The 20,462-nt window shown below is 42.9% G+C and overlaps 1 protein-coding gene across 1 annotated transcript; it reads left to right on the top strand.

Moving 5' to 3' along the window:
- The first annotated feature begins 2,949 nt into the window (after positions 1–2,949).
- papss1 (3'-phosphoadenosine 5'-phosphosulfate synthase 1) lies at positions 2,950–19,066 on the top strand. The gene is made up of 12 exons (XM_064335185.1): positions 2,950–3,218; positions 3,700–3,814; positions 3,913–4,148; positions 4,238–4,376; positions 4,818–4,936; positions 5,377–5,490; positions 5,615–5,726; positions 8,077–8,282; positions 10,472–10,607; positions 10,983–11,251; positions 12,878–13,107; positions 16,887–19,066. The coding sequence occupies exons 1-12, from the start codon at positions 3,159–3,161 to the stop codon at positions 17,023–17,025; spliced, it is 1,875 nt and encodes a 624-aa protein (XP_064191255.1). The 5' UTR covers positions 2,950–3,158; the 3' UTR covers positions 17,026–19,066.
- The last annotated feature ends 1,396 nt before the right edge of the window (positions 19,067–20,462 follow it).

Here is a 20,462-nt window from a genome sequence, read left to right as displayed (position 1 = left end):
TTTTTTTTAATTTATTTATCGGAAATTCATTTTTGCTTAATTTTTCCATTCACGGAATGCATTTTTAGTTATGACTACCAGCATGTGACGTAATAGAAGTCCATGTGGAAAATATATGGCGCATTGTTACGTCATCAAACCATTAGAAAATAAATTTCATACAAAAACAGGTAGTTGTAGCCTACCTTGTACAAAGTCATGTTCTTTGCGGCAGGACAAAGCTTTCAGCATGCTGTCCGCAGACAACGAAGAGTACAACATGTATTTGTTCCACCAACAGCATGACCAGTTGTTCCATTGATTTTTTTAGCATCCTTTCACAGGGATGGACAACAGCCAGGGGCCATATTCATCCTCTAGGAGTGGTGATTTGGGATTGTTTTTTTTTTGGCCCATAGCCCGGCCTTGACCATTGATTGGGGCAAAGAAGGCGAAATGGGCTACAACTTGATCCCAGATCACCACTAGCCTACAGTTATGAATTTGGTCCTGGGCGATCCAGCAGAGCTACCAGGACACTGGGATGTATCACCAGCTCTCTGGACTTATCTGAACTCATTGAGGAGCAAAAAGAAGTCAAGTTGCCAGAAAACAGCACAAGAAGCATTACACGATGGAGAAGATGGTGAGGAAAGAGTCTCAAAAATTGTATTGAATTGCTCCAAAATATATTGTGCATAGTTTGATACTTGGGTTACAATAAGACAGCTTTAGGTAAGCCAGGCTAAGTTAAGAGCTGTCCATATGACTCCTTGTGCAGATGCTAAGTTTGTTTCTACCTGTCTATCCCTTCCATTCTCACACAGGAGACACTCATGCCAACCCACATCCCTCAGTGTCAAACCCTCCCAAACTTTGTCCTTTGTCACAGGGTGCATAGCATTGCCACTCCGCCAAGTGGGACGCTGTCGGACTACGCCTCCCTGGACTTCCTCCAGTTCCTTGTCATTGCTATGAGCTCTGAGGCATTGGGGATCTATGGCACAGTGTGACCACTTGATTGCATCTCTCCATGCAGCAGCCGTTCTCTGTTACCTGTAGGCCTATCTTTACATTGACACCAGGCCAGCCAGCGGAGGATGGGCTCCCCTTCTACAGCCGGGTTCCTCCCGAGATTTCTTCCCATTGGGGAGTTTTTTCTCGCCACAGTTTTGATTGTTATTCATCCCACTGGGGATCTTACTTGATTGTTGTCTTGGGGGTTCAGGCCTGGTGCCAACTGTCTGTAAAAACTGAAATTCAAATAAAATGGAATTTAACTGATAACTGCATCTTGAAAGTCTTTCAGTTATGAGAGCATAACTCCCTTCTCCTTGGAGTGTGTTTTTACATAGCCTACACACTGTCGCTCTCAACGTATCAATTCCACAGAACAACTCAAAGCTTTGGTGTGAGCACACACACTCAAGTCGGGTTATATTTCACACAGTCACCATTTAGGCACTCTATTTAGTTTATTCAAAGTCTCATTTTCAGTGAAAACCCGAAAGTATATTAGTGGTGTTACCTCGTCGGAGTTTGAAGTCTTATCATTTCTGTAACTCCAGCGTCTACAATTATTCATCCCCACCCTAAAGGTTTTATCACCTTCATCACATGATTGCAGTGAATTAATTTCTTGTGATGGGCTATATATGTGCATAATTTGTTTTCAATACTTTATTCCAAAACGCTCTCGCGATACCAGAGAAATGAGCCGGGAACAGCAAGTTGCTGAAATAACTGTTTCGTTAAACCTCTATTTAGCTTCTTAACTGTTTAGTTGGCACAAATGCTGTGTGAACAAAGGCGTAATGGATTTAACCAACAAACCTGCTGTAGGTTAGGCTACTCCCACAAGTAAATATCCTAGCAATATTGATACAAAACTTTTCATTGTCGCTTGCTATAGTCTAACAACACTTAACTTGAGATATGAACCCATAACATTATTATGTACAAGTTAACTATGGGATTGCCTTTATAACCATTAGCCATAATTATCTAGTTAGCAAGCTAGTTAGACTAGGCTATTTGTAAACTACCGTGTTGCCAGCAGGTTAGATGCTGTTCCCCCTTACAGTAGACAGTTTGACAACACGTAACTTGAGACGTTCTGTCTTTGGAAAGGGGGCAAATGCATTTCATGGCACTGTAGGTTTGCAAAAAGCTGTGAATCTAGCTACTTTCCTTAGTAAAGTAGCTGACGACTGAAAAATTCATAAGAATTTGGTTGTTTTAGTCAGTGTGGTGTGGGGATGGCTGGTTTAAGCAGCCACACCTGCCCTGGGTCAAGCTAATTAGACCTGGCTAATTAGATAATTGGTTAGGAATTAGATAATTGGCCAGGCTAATTGGACCCGGGAACAGGGGTGGCTACACCGGTGCGTAGTGAGGCAATCAGTGCGCACAGGTTAAATCTGCCATCCCCACCCACACAAAGGGGAGCCTCTGTCATGACAGTTTTTAACATCTGCTCAGTCGGCTGTAACATCTTGCCACCCTCATAAATAAACGTGGACTGTTTGAACATCATCTCCCTGTGTCTCTGTGCTGGAGGGCCCCATGGAAAGACACTTTGGTGGCCTGTGGCAGGCTTGTTTGCCACAGTCAGGGTCTGGCAAATACACTTATCAACTGTATTCTCCCCTTTTCAATTATAAAAACTCCATTGTCACTATCCTGACTGTCAATTTTAGTCTTAACAGCCAGTCTAGATGGGCTGAAAGCTTCTTCCAAAAAAAGCTTATTTTCCAGCATTTTTACAATGGTGGCTATTTTGGTTTAAAGAAAAAAAAAATTTTTATTGATAGAAAAAAATGTAATAGCTGTTTTTAGGTTGTACACAACAACTCAATAGTAGGCAAGCAAGCAGCTGTTTCGGGCACCGCAGTTAAAATGCGGAACTGCAGACTGCGACAGAAACACGTCCATACCTTCTCCTTTCCGACACATTGTGGAAGTTGTCATAGCGACACCTTGCCAGGCCAGTAAAGCATCACTTCCGATGACGAGCTCACAGAAGTGTCGGCTGAAAAAGCTAGCTGGCTAAATCTGCCCGAGCCTCCCCTATTCATGAAGGCGCTTGTTTGATTGTATAGATACGATTTTGGTTATTGATTACCTAAACTATTTTATACAAACATAATTTTATACAGGAGCCTTGACATCAATCTTCAATGGAGACTTCTGGAAGCTCGCACAAGAAACAAAAACTGAGTAACGCGGCGGAGAATTGGGTGAGTTCACTATTGCGATTCAGCCCGTCTGTGCCACGTCCACCACTTGGACGATGTGTCTACTCTCAAACTGCATGGTTTAGAAATTCTGCTTGTTCGCAAAACAGCCGTATTTGTACCTAACTAAACGTGTATGCATTGTGCAAATACTATGAATCATTCGCTAACCCAAATAACTAACGCTACATTCACGGAGCGCAGTCTATTTCACACCAGCTTTAGCAGGTTGGCTAGGTTACTTACTACTGTTTTAGCCTGTTTGCCACTTTCTGTATAGCGCTAACATTTGGCTGGTTGCATTGATTTGTTATCAAACCTGCTAGGTAAGCTAACGACCTGGTCTGAGGTGTTAACGAATACCGCAGTAATTGAACAATCTTCATATGCATTCTTAAGTATCTCGGCTAGCTAGCGATAAACGTGTTGCTGTGGCAATGCCTTCCGGTAGAAGACAGTTTTTTTTGATGACTTGCCATTGCAGGGAATGCAAAGAGCCACAAATGTTACGTACCAAGCACACCATGTCAGCCGAAACAAGCGCGGACAAGTGGTCGGAACAAGGGGAGGCTTCAGGGGATGCACCGTCTGGCTATCGGGTAATGTTTCGACACGTCAATAAAGCAATTATTTAACTTAATGGAGAATTATTATGTTGACTGTTGTAATTACATGTTTTCTAATGTCTACCACAAAGGATTATCAGGGGCTGGTAAGACCACAGTTAGTATGGCCATGGAGGAGTACCTGGTGTGTCATGGAATCCCCTGTTACACACTGGACGGAGACAACATCCGCCAAGGCCTGAACAAGAACTTGGGCTTCAGCCCCGAGGATCGCGAGGAAAACATTCGTCGTATCGCGGAGGTGGCCCGTCTTTTTGCCGACGCCGGGCTGGTTTGCATCGCGAGCTTCATTTCCCCATACAGCAGGGTGAGCCACTATGTAAAGAACCAAAGCCGTCTATGTAGTTTGTTTTCTTGCAGAAAGATCACAACGGTGTCCATATTTATGTTTCCCAGGATCGTTTGAATGCCAGAAAGATCCATGAAGCTGCCGGCCTGCCATTCTTTGAGGTATTTGTGGATGCGCCATTGGATGTGTGTGAACAGAGAGATGTGAAAGGACTCTACAAAAGAGCCAGAGCTGGAGAGATTAGAGGTAAAACATTCTATTATGTGACTTGAATTTAACCTCAAGACATCTCAGTTTGTCCAAGCCCTCCCACTGGTGAAGTCTTTTTGTACTGTACAGTAGGTGTATATATTACCTTGTAATGTAATAACTTAAGTGCAATTCAGAGATCAAAAGAAATAGTACTTGTATGCTACTGTTTTTCCAGAATGTGATAATATTATTGGACAGTTGGGAGGGGCACAATTCTGACCAAAGCAGTCTTTGTTGGATAAAGTGAAGATGGTACTGTCATAGTTGGTACCTACAGTTTTGTCAGCCTCATTTTGTCTACAAACACTCATATCATGAAGGAACTTTCTGGTTAATGACATGGTCATAATTATGAGGACTGTGGCCATGGTTATTGTCAGGCTGGTAGCGTATTGATCTCTGGGCTTTTGTGCCATTCCATTGTTTCTTCCACAGGTTTCACAGGGATAGACTCGGAGTATGAGAGACCAGAAGCTCCAGAGCTGGTACTGAAGACTGACTCATGCAGTGTGAATGAGTGCATACAGCAACTCATTGACCTCCTACAAGAAAGGGTAAAGGGCTTTGCGTAGTACAGCACAGTCACATCAGAGTGGCCAGGTTTTCAGCCCGAGATGGATAAATATGACGTTACGTGGCCCATAGAGCTGATGCCTTTGACTTGTAATTTGTATGTGCTCTTGTATGTGAGCAATATTTCAACAAATTAGGCCAAGTCTGAAAAAGCACCACCTGATATTTACAAGCAAGCGAAGTTTCAGTTTATTGTTCGTTTACTGTGGCCCTATGACTAATCCTCTGCCTTTAATGGAAACGTTTTTAATGCACCGTTTGGTGAATACTGTATTTTCGCAGTAGATTTAAAATACAACACCACAGTACCTCTTAAAAGAGCATGAGAACGTTAATCTGAAACAATTAGTGAAATGTAAAGGTCATCCAAATGTATACAGCGTGGTGTCTCCCTGACGCATTGATTTGCATTTCACACCAGGACATTGTGCCAGTGGACGCCTCCTATGAGGTGAAGGAGCTGTATGTGCCAGAGAACAAGCTCGACCTGGCCAAGGCTGACGCTGAAACACTACCAGCCGTACAAATAAACAAGGTAGCCTTCTTGGATTTCTTCCTCTGTTTGACAATACGACATGTCAAGAGTATGTTATTGAAAAATTGACATTGGAAATTTTATTTATTTCTTGCTGAATATGAGTGTTTGTTTTGTGTTGCAGGTTGACATGCAGTGGGTTCAGGTTCTGGCGGAAGGCTGGGCCACTCCTCTGAATGGCTTCATGAGTGAGCGAGAATACCTTCAGTGTCTGCATTTCGATTGCCTATTGGATGGTGAGTCTTACGAAAATTTGCCCAGAGGTGCCTTCGTCTCCACTTCCTGTGGAAAGCTTGCCTTTGGTTACTTCAGCCGGCACACTACTTCACCAGTCACAGTCAGTGTTTCCCCTTAATTGAAAATTCTGTCCTTTTACAAGAAGCTGTATACTTAAAGACCTGATACCAGTTATTATATCCACAAAAAGTCAAAATTGACAGAGCGTCAAGGCATGGACATTACAATATCACATTCTAATCAGTTAGCAGATGCTCCTATTCAGAGCGATGTGCATTAGTGCAGAACATGCATCAGTGTTATTCTCAGGACTACAAAAATGCAGTATGACCAAGACTCTTATGAAAGTCTTTACATTTTGAATGAACCAGTAAAAGTATTAATTAATTAGTATTTTTAATGTTTGAATATGCTACAAATGAGCTCAGTGTGGGGGGGGGGAGAAAATGAGACAATTTTTATATTCTATTTTAGCAGTACGTCTTTCATTTAGAACAGAAGTCTCTGGCATTTGCGCTACAGAAAATGGTTCCTACCAAAAATAAAATGAAACGTAATGTGTTGTAATTTATTTATATTTTAAATAATTGGGGAATTTGGATACGTACAACCTCAAGAGGCATAACCTCACTGTAAGGGCTGTTTTGGAGTTAAGTGTATCTTTTCTTTTTTCCCTTAAACCAGAAGCCTGAAAATACCCTTTTAGCAGTCATTTTAAAACCGGTTAGTCAGAAACTTCAATATCTAAATTATCCTTCATCACTCAAAAATTGGTGAATTGAAAGTATAAAGCCCTAAAACGGAAGTAGTATTAAAAAACAGAAAGTGAACTGTCCCTTTAACACAACGACAGAATGAGTAGAATGAGTTGGGAGCACAAAACACCACAAGGGGGAGCAATGAGCTTGCAAAGGGCCAGAAAGGGCAGAAGTATTACAGGAAGGTTAAGAGAGGAAGTAAAAGCACAAACAAAGATAGTGACACGATAATCTTAACATGGTTCTGATAGACAAATTCAAGGTCATTTGTCCTTTTGAGCAATAATGTTTGTATCTAGACTCACTGTTCATGGTATTTGAAGCCTTGATTCCTATAATCCTTTACATTTTAGCAAACTATGAAATAACCATTTGCAAGATAAAGCAGGAATTTTCCTTCCAGGAGGAGTGAATTTTAATTTGTTGCTACTTGTTTTAAGTAAATTGCTCAAGCTACCACTTGTGTTTTAAAGATTGGGCTTGTATTGCATTGACTTTAACTACTGCAGTTAAAACTAAGACAGTTGCCAAGCACATGCTCTCAAAAGAATGAATTCTTTCCTTGATGAACCGTTTTTGAGCTTCATGTTTAGATTATCAGAGTTAAAAGTATTTGAAAATACTGGTTCCAAAGAAACTCAAGTGTTGGAGTCAGATTGCTACCATTAATCACTATCACAGACTCGTTTGTCTCAGTGTTGTATTGTGTAAATAGGGTTTGTATTTGATGAGTGAAATGAATCAAACATTAAGATTCTTCCTAAGCTTATGAATCTCCCCAGTTGTTGAGAACATGATTGCTTTTAATATTGGGGTGAATTTGGGGCAAAGTAGATATAATCAAGACTTAAAAGGTCCAAATAAGTACTTCCACTGAAGTGCTGGGCTCCTGAATGTGAGGACACTTGCATGTTAGAATCGCGTTTGAATTTGGCAGAACTGTGATGCTCATCGGGTTCAATGTTATGAGAACCAACTGGCAGTACTGCTTGAGGACAGAGGATGGTTTCATTTGCCGTGTGATTTGTATTGGATCTGACGTGCACGGCCATGTTGGTTTAGTCGAGGTGTAGAACTAAGTGAGTCAGCCAGGCCGTGTCAACACCATGGTCTTCAACGGAAAAGCTTGGCTTTAGGGAGAGAGAACTCTGTCGGACTGTGTAGGACTGAACGGTATTAGCCAGGAATGTTCTCACTTGCAGGCCATTTCAGAAGATAAGCCTATCTGCATGTTTTTATTTCCATGCTGTTTCGTGGATGTTTTTTATATATACCTGGAAACAAAACTGTTACCCGTTTTTAACTTTGTTGTCCAAATTGTCCTTTCATATCACATGAAGAGTAATCACCTAGCTGTCTAACAAGTCAGTAGCTGAGCTGTTCAGTCACTGAAAAATCTGGTGTCACAAAGCCAGACGCATGAGTATCAGGACTACGTGACACACTCCATGTGATGCAGGTGCGTCTCCATTACCTCTGAACATCGGGTCGTTTTCCATGCTGTCCGCTTAAGTCCCTGGACTTCCCTGCGTAACACAGCGAGGGCTTCAGTGGGCTGGCCGCTCTGACCGCTTTGGCCTTCCTCCTGCAGGCGGGGTGATCAACCTGTCCGTGCCGGTGGTCCTGCCCGTCTCCGGCGAGGACAAGGACCGGCTGGACGGCTGCACCGCCTTCGCCCTGGCGTACGACGGGCGGCGGGTGGCCATCCTCCGCAACCCCGAGTTCTACGAGCACCGGAAGGAGGAGCGCTGCGCCAGGCAGTGGGGCACCACCTGCAAGGACCACCCCTACATCAAGGTCAGCCGCAGGGTCGCGAGCGCGGCCGGGCGCGCACTCTCCCCGCAGGGTCCCGTTCATATACATATCCGACGGAAGAGATATATAAACGGAAAATGGATTTCCGTGCATCTGATCTGCGCGATCGTTTGTCGCGCACTTAATTTGTTGCATATCCGAATCCATTAGTCCGAGATGGGGTTTCTCCGTTTCCGCTCTGTGTTCCGTCCAGTCCGAAGGCCAGGTCTACGATGGGCGCATCTCGCGAATCCCGCGTACTCTCATTCTGGGATGTTATTCGTCAGTCGAATGTCGTTGACTGGAGTTGATGCGTGCTGGAGCATTCACATCCAGGTCCGATACCGGTGAAATCCAACCCTGACTACCTCCAGATGCGATTCATTATGTATCAGACACATACAGCCCATATCCAATAACTTTTTAGTTCTAATCCTCAGTTTCTAAATTTGGCACATCTGATTTGTCCAGAAATCTGATATGTCACGTGTAAATAAAGCTTGGGATAGGCTCTGGCCCTGCCCGCCCGTCAGGCCAGAGCTGACTCGTTATTTGTACGCTAAGAAGCCGCACGTGCCGACTCCATCCCCGGATCTCCTTTATTTCACACATCTGTTTTATTTAGATTTTTCTCCTTATCCCCCCCAAAAACTGTATTTTGTCAGCACAGCATTTAGAGCATGAGCATGTTCTCCTGGCTGTGATCTTTTGTGTTCCAATAAATGCGCTGCCAATAGCCACCCACCTTCTCTGGCCAAGCATCTCTGAGTAAATACCGAACAATTGCTTCCATGTGCATGCGTTGACAATCCTTTCAGGTAGACCTGATGGCTGTTAGGTGTCCCGTCACTCTTTTAACGCACTCATGCACGCCAGTTGAAGGGGGATTTCGGATCGTAACATGGCGGACCGTTCCAAAGCCAACAAGCAGACCCGGCGCTCTCTGGCACAGGAACACACTGAAACGTTACATGTTGGGAAAAGTATTAAGACCGATTGTGGTACATATATAAATTTTTTTCTCTCTCTCCCTCTACCACATTTCACTCCATTTTTTAATTGAATTTCTGCTGTGCAACTTTGCCACGTTCAGCAAAGAAAGGGCCATGCGCAGTGTACACGCCCTCGCTGGGTACGCTGAAAGGGGTCACGAGGGAACAAAGACAGAAGGAGGATAAGACCCTCCAGTGCCAGAGACTCCTGAATTGCATCAGACAGCGTCATTTTCCACTTTTATGTGTTTATCTTAATACCTCAAATTATGTGGCTGTTAATTGCTTTTATGTCCAACTTCATGCCGATTTCACCAATGTTTTATGCTTGCCTTTGATGGAACGTTTTTTTTGGTAGTGTATCATTTAAAAAAAAAAAACAGATTCTGACCCTGAGCATTGTTAATAAGTGTTAAGACGTTAACATCTCCTTTCTGAACGTTTTGGCCGAGGCTAATGTTTCACTGAGTGCCAGTCAGTGGTTTTAGACTTTGTTGAAGTCAGGTAATTATAACTTGAAACAATTACTTGCAACTAAAATACTTTTTGGATGTTAGAACACCTGTAAGGGGAAATTTGGTTTCATTGTGGTCATGATCTAATGCCTTTTTAGGTGTGTGGAATATTGTTTTGTATTTGGCTGGGTCTTTCATAGATGGCAGTAAAATTCCAGTCATGGAACAGTCATTGAAAACCACTTTGTAGCCATATAAGTACAATATGGATGCAAATGTTTGCTGACTGTCTACTGTAACCTTATATTCATTGTTTCAAATCCAAAGTTCTGGAGTTCATTGACGAAACAAATTGTGTCTCTGTACCAATACATTTAACTGTATAAGGCTATAGTGTTACATCCCACCCATGAAAAAATTAAGGACTAACCGTTGTGTTAACTCTTTCTGAAGCTCCCAAACACAACCCTAATCTTGCTTCAAATCTAACACTTACCATTTTCCTATCCCTAACATAAGCCTAACCCTAATTTCAACCCTATGGCAAATCAGCAATGTGAGGGCGTAATTGTAAAATATCCCACCCATATTATGAACTCCTGGAAAAAAATAATTTTTTTGCTGCATTTCTATTTATTTGATTATTTTAAGTAGCGTATTCAGAAATGGATGGACTTTACCAAGAACAATGAATTGATGACGATGAGATAACGGTCCTCCTGAAAAACGTTTTTCCCTCCTTCAGATGGTGATGGAGAGCGGCGATTGGCTGGTTGGGGGGGACCTGCAGGTGTTGGACCGGATCTACTGGAACGACGGGCTGGACCACTACCGCCTCACTCCCACCGAGCTGAAGCAGAAATTCAAAGAGATGAACGCGGGTACGAGTCCAGACCCCCCCCTCATCCCCTCGTTCATTGCTCGTATTTCTTCAGGAGTTCAGGAGTGACGCTGGGGATCAGTGTACTGTGCATGCAGTGCAAGGACCTCGCCTGTCCATGAAACACGATTCACACATGAAAAGCTTATCTGGCTGTCGTTACGAACGCGGAGCTGGATCAGAGTTTTCATGTTGAATAAGACACAAATTATTAGCTTGACAAGAGGTGATGGGTCAATGCATGTGTACATGTGCAAAGCAGCGTGTGTAACGGTGCTCTTACTGTGACCTGCTGCGGTTTTGGCCTGTCGTGCAGTGTGGTGGTCACGCTGATTTTCAGCTCTTTGGAATCTGACTTACGCCGTCTCCCCCGCAGACGCGGTGTTCGCCTTCCAGCTGCGGAACCCGGTGCACAACGGCCACGCCCTGCTGATGCAGGACACCCACAAGCGTCTGATCGAACGGGGCTACCGGCGCCCGGTGCTGCTCCTGCACCCGCTGGGCGGCTGGACCAAGGACGACGACGTGCCGCTGTCCTGGCGCATGAAGCAGCACGCCGCCGTGCTGGAGGAGGGCGTGCTCCGGCCCGACTCCACCATCGTGGCCATTTTCCCCTCGCCCATGATGTACGCGGGCCCCACTGAGGTAAACGGCGCCCTCTGCAGGACGCTTCCGTCGACGCTTTTTTAAACTCCATTGTTCTTTTCTTTTTTTAAAATAATGATCTGAATAATAATCTTAATGATCTGGAAAGAGGTTTATCTGGAAAGTACTTTGTTTTCTTTCCAGAGAAACGTTCTTCGGCATTATTATTATTGGAACTTGTCTGAAAGATTAGTGGTCGTTGGACGGGCCGTAATTCACTGGCTCAGATAATGGAAATGCAAAATAGATGAGGTGAGATAACAAGTACGTCAGACGATAACAGGCCATTCATCCTTTCGAGGCTGGTCGTTTTTGCCTGCAGCCTGTGAGACGGAGGATCCAGCAGTTGTGTGGAAGTCTGCTCCGTAGCGCACCAGAGGGGTCCGCTTCCAAGTGGAAACCTTCATTATCCTGCCGAGAGGTTGTTCTGTCACGGCGTTTGCAGTCCGTAGGTGTAATGTGCCTCTCGAGATGTTTCGTAACAAAACCAGCTTGTCCACTAGATTCCCATCCTGTGCGAAACCCTTTGAAGAGCGGAAACTAGGAACTCGTTGACCGGTGGATTGCGTCGGTTGAAACATCTGCGCCGACGTCAGTCCTCTGCCAGTGTTGGAGCGGAGTGCTTCTGGAGTCAGCTGTTGAAATCCCGAGGCCCTTTTTCCAATCGCAGGAATTGGATTTGTTTTAATCGGCCACAGTGCGCAGAAAAGCCGGGTATTAGCCTGTGTGACTATGAGCGGGATGTCCAGGCATGTGCTGCCCCCAAAGATGAAATGATCACATTTGGATCTGGCACCATGCTCATCACTCGTGAGCAACCGATAGCAAATTTGTCTTGAAACTGAGCAAAACTTCCCAAATTCCCGAGCTTGACTTCCCATGGAAAATTTCCTGAAAGTTTCTGACCCATTTTTGACCCTAGTTGTAATCCATTCTGAAATGTAATGAATGCTGGAATGTTTACTTGAAAAGAATGTACAGGCTTTGCAGGTTCATTCAATACATTAAAAAGAGAAATTCACAGAACGGCAAGACAAAAAAATATATTGTGACAACTGAGTGCCACTGCTCGTTTAAGAGATGAGAGAGACGAGTTGATTTCTTTGGACGCGACTGCGTCTTTTTTATTTTACGGCCGCCACGCGGCTTTCTGTTCGCAATTTACAACACACAAGACACAATACACAATTCCCAGCTGACTGTCCGTCAGCTCTTCTTCCGTTCTTCCTTCCTCTCTCTGTCGACCCGCTTTTAAGCGTCCAGGCTCACTGTCGAGGTAATCAGCACATTGTCCGTCAATCAAACAATTAACCATCAGTGCTGATTAATAATCCCCAACAGCCGTGGCGCAGAGTTCCGAGAGCCGCCCCGCCCACTCTCTCTCTGCAGCCAACGCAAAACCACGCCCACCCTACCACATATATGCATCCAATTTAAAGGTTTTTTCAGAGTGATAGTACGTTTCGCACGACACACAAAGCTGCTTTTATCTCTGATTTATACCTTCTTTTATTATGACTGTTGCCAGTGGCTATCTAACATTACCCCACAATCTGAATCTGAGGGAATGACCTTTGACTGTAGGTCTGGTTCCTGCTAATGGCTGAATCCTCTGATGCTCCACAGGTGCAGTGGCACTGCAGAGCCCGCATGGTTGCCGGGGCCAACTTCTACATCGTGGGGCGGGACCCCGCGGGGATGCCGCACCCCAACACGGGCAAGGACCTGTACGAGCCCTCGCACGGGGCCAAGGTGCTCACCATGGCGCCCGGACTCATCACCCTGGAGATCGTGCCTTTCAAGGTCGCGGCGTACAACAAAGCCAAGAGGTGCATGGACTTCTATGACCCCAAAAAGTAAGCATCCCTCGCGGTCGCCACGGCAATGTCACTGTGAATTTGACTGCCCAGTTCCGGGTCCCCACATCCACAGCATTACGTGGGTTTGTGGGTGTCCTGTGCACAAAAACAATGATGATAACAATATAAACCCATCCTTAGTTTCTGAAAATGACAAGATTTACAATAGCACCATGGTGTCATTCCGCACCATTGCCAGTAGAGGGACTGGAAGGGCACCAAAGAGCTTGCCTAGGGGTATCCATCATTCTTGTTTCCATAATAACACTGGAATGGAAATCCACAAAACTCTGGGGATTAGCTGTATTGTATAAGGAATTAAGAGGAGCATACATTGGTGTAATGGATCATAGGAGGAATTTAATTTGGAGTAATTGAGGTCACAGAGTGTAGCCAGTGAAACATGTATTTGGGATGCAAACGGTTAAGTGGCTTAGTTAATGGAAATAGTCGTTCATTTAACTCCTGAAGTGCGCCATCAACTTGTGTTTTTCTTTCTCTATTTCCTGATCTACGGGAATTAGACTGACGCAACAAACAGGAAGTCTTTTATTTTCTTAGCCTTTCCCACAGAGTCCCAACTTTCCAGAAGCTTTGATGTCTTATGAAAATCAGATGAACCTGGCATTAATTACACATTTGAGTTCCGATACAGTGGACTGCGAGTACCAGAAGAACATGCGATCTGTCAGCGCTCTGATGCTAACTATTGCCAGCGCTATCAAGTGAAAAAGTTAATGAGCCGTGTTTAGCACGGATCACGATGACTAAAAACATCCTCGGAGCAGACTTCCTGCAGGAGGTTCCTGTCACATTTTTCATGCTGCGCAATCAATAGGTCTGTCTAGGCATTGCAGACGGCCAGATACAATTATAGTGCGCTGGATATGAACGTGCTGCCGTGCTTTAGGAAGGAGATGTTTTTCATAGTATCAGTTCAGTCTCTAAAAGGGCTGCTTGGGAAACAGAAGGCCGATTGGGGGGGGGGGGGGAATGCAGGTGCAGTGCCGGAGGTGCTTCATTACAATGAGAGGGAGTCTCAGGTATTCAGGTGTTGTATAATTAATAGGATAAAAAAAAAAAAACTTCAGAAATTTGTTAAAGCTGGACGATAAACTCTATTTAATATAGACAGCTCTGCTGTCCTGGGGTTGGTAGCCATCCGTGGCCAGTGTGTGACTCTGCTCACTGTGTAGTATGGGCCTGTCTTGGTGTGTAACAGGCTACACCTCCACGCACTGCTCCCTCTCAGCTTCCATCACATATGGTTGGCTGACCATTTGGAGCAGTTTCATAGCACCAGTGCTGAGCCAGTATGGCATGCTCTGTGCTCTTTCTCAGTACTGAACAGGAGAATTGAGGTTGAGTTTGTGTAGCAGTAGTTCTCAAACTGTGGGCTGTGAGAGAGGTTGAGGCGGGTCGCAAGATACATGTGGGAAAATAACATACTTTATTTTATATAATACCCTTTGACATTCACACCAGAAGTGTTAAACTGTGCTTAGTAAATAGGCTATGCTGTAACAGTTAGACAGTGCATGCAGATGTTTAAAAAAACATTTTATTTTTATCAACATCTCGGGCTCCATTTAATGATGAATTGTTCTCAGAAATCTGTTCACTCAAGTGGATTCAGAATTTAGGAAGTACTGATGAGTAGGCCTTTTATAGCAGCATAGGTCATATTGCTCTATGCCACAATATGGCTGACCATGCTCCTTTCTTGTAAGCAAGGAGTCCTGTAATCGCCACATTTAAAAAAAAATTAAATACACTTTCAAAAAAGAAATGAAAAAACGAAAGACATTTCAGCCTGTGTGTTTAACATGACACTTCTGAAGCAACATTTTCTTTCAAGTTCTTTTTCTGTGCTTCGTGCCAATGGGCTGTTTTGAATGAATTATTACTATATATATATACTTTTGAAATATAAAACAAACTGTTACTGTGTGACTTGGGTTCGTAGCTGTGTGTTGGCGGTTTCTGCTCGCTTGGAGCCGAGGTTGGTTGGAGCAAAGGCTAACACTCAAGTCTGAATTTCAAAGGGCTCCAACTTGGCGTCTGGCAGAATTTATGGCAGGCCGTCTGGTCTCCCAGCTCCCACTCTGGTGCACGTTATTGGGCCGTGCCAAATTTAAAATTAATATGAATCCCAAGGCTAATTGCCGGCGATCCCCCTAAAAAGTCTCCCTTTAAGTGTAGACTAATGGCTCAAATCAAGCCAAGCTGTTTCGCGTTGGACTGCATGCTAAGTTGTCTCTGTGGAATACGGTTTCTGTGGTCTGCTCTCCCCCATGCAATTAATACCATCAGAACAATGTGCTGTAGTTTCCCCACTTTGCCATTCTTCTGTCAGAGCCTTCGTGAAAATGGAATACACTGAACGTATATTGGAGTCTGCGCTATTGGAGCACTGCCCCATTTGATCCAAACCGCAAGTATTTGGTGAGGTTCAAGTGCGGAGACTATACATTTCCATAAGGGAGTGTCCCCTCCTTTGAAAGTGTTTTGATGTTTTGAAATTTCTTTTTTAAAGTTTAATTTAATCATGAGTCTTGATAAAGGGGAAAAAAACGACGTTCCTAAAACTAAAGAACCCAGTGACTTGGAGCTAGCGGTAGCTACAGCGGCTAAGCGAGACGCAGGACCTAATTTGTTAAGGCGTGCTCGCAGTTGCCGTAAATCGATGGATACATGCTAATCGATACGTTCAGTATGTTTTTCATCCCCTTCGCTCCTGGGGACCTACTCTGGGGGAAGGCTGCCCACCGTAATGCCTGAAAGTCACAGGAGTGGCTGTAGAAGTCCCCGCCCCCTGACGCGTCCGTAAACCCGGGGACGTTCCCAGCAGCTTCCTGCCACCCGCCAGCCAAAACCTGGAGCACAGGCTCGGAGGCTGGAAAATGCTGTTTACGGCACTAAAACATTACCACTTGGTCATAAGAGCAAATAAAGACATGAATGTATTAACAGGAAGCAGGCCAGATATTGAGCTCTAGCCTGATCAGGTGGCTCCTGTTTGAAACCCAGGTTTGTGTTTGAGAGAGGTTAGGGAATGCTCCCCCAACGCGGTCAGAACCTTGAATCGAGCTACCTGTTGAAGTATTTTATTAAAACCAAAAGTAGTGTATGCTATACATCTGAAGGAACCAGAAATCTTGGGACACACTTGTGCAAGCCCCCAGAAAATAGTCTAATCTGGATGAACAAAACATGTCCTTATGGCAGCGCACTGACATTACAGACTAGTTAAAAGATGTTCAGCATTTCCATGAAAGAGTGTATAATAATGGGGGGATCAAATATGTGATTTACCTCATGCGATGCATTAATACGATGGAGCCACGGAAGATTAGTATTTAGACTGCAGCGTTTTTAATTGCGATTTCTGAATTTGATTTGAAGAGACTTGATTAGCCGTGTTTATTGAACGTTTTCCTCCAGTGTTTATTTCCGAGCCGTTTGTAAGAGCTAAAACATGTTGTAGCAGAAGGTTTGAATTTAAAGGCAAAAGTCTGAGAGTTTTAGATTTCTGCCTCTCTTCTGCTGCCTTAAAGCAAAGAGCAGCCGTTTGAGCCCCCCTCCCGTGTTTGTTTCACTTCATGCACGCTGAAAGGAAACCAGCATGGAGCTTCTCCGCAGACCGTCGTTTGTTTCTGGCCCTGAGGTAGTTTTGTCTAGAACCTTCTTGCGGTGACAGCCGAGTGTCACAGTTCAGAGCGTTTCGTCTGTACGTTGTTAAAGTGAATTAATTCTGAAGTCCTTTTCTTTTTCAGCCACCAGGACTTTGACTTCATCTCAGGGACACGCATGCGCAAAATGGCCAGGGAGGGGCAGAACCCTCCGGAAGGCTTCATGGCGCCCAAGGCCTGGACGGTGCTGAAAGAGTACTACAAGACTTTGGAAAAGGCTTAAACCTCGTTAAAAATGCCGAGCCGATTCTTAAAGGTTAACGAGCTGGGACCACCCAACAACCGTTTCCACCACTCTGCTGTTTTTCATGTATTGTATAGGATATTTCATGCCATACTTGATTGCAAATGCGCGCAAAATGTGCGTACAATAAACAATTTGAACTTCCCCGGCCAAATTTAGCACTATGTCAAAACTCATATTGAAGTACAGTGAACTTACAATGAAAAAATCAGTGTTCTTATCTCGAAATACATGTTAACCAGACACATGTACAAAAATCGTTGTATTTCAGTGTGGAACCAAAATTCTAGGTAGACACATTGGCATTTGCTTTCAAACATGTAATGTATGTTGACTTCTATGATTGTTGACTTGTATCCAACATGTAATGTTTGTTGACTTATATGTTGAAGTCAACCTCAAAGTGCAAAGAGTCGCTCTTAAAGCTACACTTACTGTTTTTCGTCTTATGGCACTGAAAAAGTACTGTTTTATGGATGTTATTTAAAACAATGCAGCATATATATTTTTCCATTTTAAAAAGTGACTTAATTACACCATTGTGGTGAAAGGAATTACGGTTCATTGTGTAATCATTGCTTTTAAGAAAATATTTTTCGAGGGGCGGGCTTCTTCCTTTTATCAAATTTGTGAGATACTGTACTATCTAGAGCTTTGTGTCTTGATTGAAGCTTACATTTCAACGTTTTCATTGTGTAAGCACCATCATGCTCTGATTTATTATGACAAGCATTGTTTTCCCCACTGATGTAAAAAGCATGTTGGCAGGAGACGACCTAGAAGTGTACTGCTACCAGATTGTGTGTCATCAGTGCTTGGAAAAATAACTTTGGCCTCGGATTTCTGCATTATTTACTGATGTACAAAATCCTATCAGAGGTTGTCAGGCCAGTTAATAATTTTTGGTGGACCTCCGTCGGACTGTGTTAATGGTAAATAATTTAAAAGCTTCCTGTCGTGAAATTGTGTTCACACAGGACTGTTTTGTATTGTCCCTAATAATGATGCAATAATAATGGTAAGGGGCTTTCTGATCGGCTGTTACCTGGAATATGCCAGCACTCATAGCTGAAGTACTGGTCCCTGAATGTCATAACTTCCTGTTTTATACTGTTACCTGGAAACTTGTTATTGCCATTGCTCCCTTTCAGAAACAAGCTATGCCATTTCAAGAACCAGCTATACTAATAGGAAAGTGCTAATATTGTGGGAAAATGTCCTGTTGTTGTTGAATGACGAAAGTGTATAAATAATCAAAAGATTTTGTTTAAATGTGATTTTACAAAAATAAAAGACATTTTGCATATTTATGCATGCATTACCTAAATTGCACACGTTACTATTTGAGCCTGAAATTGATGTTGTCTTTGCACATCAATGCCGATATACCATTTATCCTAAAGGAAGCTCCCATTGCCATGTTACAAAAATTGAGGGTGCTGTGACAGCATTAAATTGGGTTGATGCATCTAGTGGAAGAAATCAGTGATAAAACTGTAAATTTTGTGAACTACCAGTGTCTGTGGTCGGTGTCAGATCTAATGCCACAGATTCTTATCAGCCATTGTGGAAGTAGCTATCTCTGTTATAAACCATAATGCTATGAATTGAACATGTCTTTACATGCCTCATTCAGAGAATGGAGACTACCTGTGAACCAATGGTGTAAGTAATGCATACTGGTGAAGTTTGTTAATGCCTGTTTGCAAAACTGCTTTAGGCTTAAATGATATAATATCCCTTGGTCAATTAAAATTAACATTATGCCTAAATTAGTTATTATTAGGCATTAGGTTATATTATTTACATGACGGTTGTAGATGCATTATCTTTTTTCTTTGTCTTTCCTTTTTTTTAACCTGAGTATTACGGCTTATTTTTGTTTCAAAGTTTGTACACTTTGTTTATGTAGCTGATTTCATATTGTTTGTTGTTACTGTCAATGTGACTGTAAAAGCTTTCAGATTTTGACAGCACTATTGTACTTCTATTCTCTATTAAATCATTCCTAGCAAACGTATCCAGCGTTGTTGATTTTCCATTTTGCATTTCACTGTACTCTCCCAAATGATAATTCATTTGCATTCCAGTTGACGTTAATAATACGTCACAAAACACTTGAATGTCATACTCTAGAAAAATGCAATGATCAGGGTAATGGCCACAAATCTTTCAAAAATGTCTCTTGTATACCTTACTATATACTTCCCCACATGTAATTTTAATGCCGTCTTGTATCAATTTGAGTTCTAGAAGCTTGGACTGCCAGTTAATATTGAAATTTGGAGTGGGTGCAAAGTTCAGCTTGGAAATATTTATCTGTAAAGTTCTCATACTGCACAAGTAAAAACAACTAAAACAGCAGGAGTTTTTAAAAAGAAAGTGTTCATGGTTGTTTAATTTTCAGTGGTAGACTGGAAGACCAATATGATTACTACTATGTTCAAGACCTACTCAAATCTCTCTTTAAGGACTCAAGTTTTGTTTTTAAATGGTACTCCCATTCTCTTCACATCTCTGATTGGCTATCTCACAAGTCCTTCACATTTCTTTTTTGCTAGGGGATGTCCAATGAGTGTTCAAGATTTTACATATGGAATAGCAAAGGTTGTTTCTATTATACCTTTTAACTTCCAAAATTCCAACTTCTGTTGTCTGATCAGATCCTGATGAGATCAGTACTGCTGTAGTACAGCTCTTAAACCAAACAAATTTTGTGCTGGACACATTGCTGTCATATGCAATTGTAGCCCCGACTCCATACTTGCTGTAAAATGTTACTGTGCTCACCTACGCTATGTATGGTATTAATAAATGCTTACTGGTTCCTGCTATATGAGGGTGGGGGTGAGGAAAAAGTCCAGGTGGTTCCCAGATGCAGTTTTAAGTGTAACACAGAGGGTTAATCGCTGCCATGAAATAAGTCCCCTCTTGAGGAGATCTGGATCGTTCTTACTTTTTTTTTTTTTTTTGCTCAGCCTCCTGAGATGTAATGTAGAAACCTGCCAGCAGCAATGCTGTCTCTGCCAAATTGTGTTGAATCTCAAATCGTAATCAAGCCTGGACATTGACACCACTTCAAAAGGGAGAGGACTCTGCATGTTGAACATGAAGAAACGTCTTGGGGATGCCTACCTTTTCACTGTCCTACCGCTGTGGGAATTTTTATTAGACGCACAGTGTGTAAAATGGTTCGTTCTGACACTCGGGAAGAAATCCAAAGTCAGCGCTATAAAGGGTTAGTTTGTAATATCACTACTGTTTTGTTTGATTCAATTTGAGGCTACTTCCCTCCCACATTTTACCTTTTGGAAATTCTGTTCAATTTTTTAAAAAATTGTATTTATATAATGTTTCTAATCTTTAAAATAATTGTTTCACAGAAAAATTAACAAGTTGTTCACAAAAAGAATTAC

This window comes from Anguilla rostrata, chromosome 5 (genome assembly GCF_018555375.3).
Source record: "Anguilla rostrata isolate EN2019 chromosome 5, ASM1855537v3, whole genome shotgun sequence".
In the NCBI taxonomy this organism is placed as follows: Eukaryota; Metazoa; Chordata; class Actinopteri; order Anguilliformes; family Anguillidae; genus Anguilla; species Anguilla rostrata.
This window is presented reverse-complemented; position numbering and strand designations above follow the sequence as displayed.

Bases quoted from the DNA above. Each gene is read 5' to 3' on its own strand.
- papss1 (XM_064335185.1), top strand. From the start codon at position 3,159: ATGGAGACTTCTGGAAGCTCGCACAAGAAACAAAAACTGAGTAACGCG. The intron at 5,727-8,076 runs GTGAGTCTTACG...TTCCTCCTGCAG, and splicing joins TTTCGATTGCCTATTGGATG to GCGGGGTGATCAACCTGTCC. The intron at 11,252-12,877 runs GTAAACGGCGCC...GATGCTCCACAG, and splicing joins TGTACGCGGGCCCCACTGAG to GTGCAGTGGCACTGCAGAGC.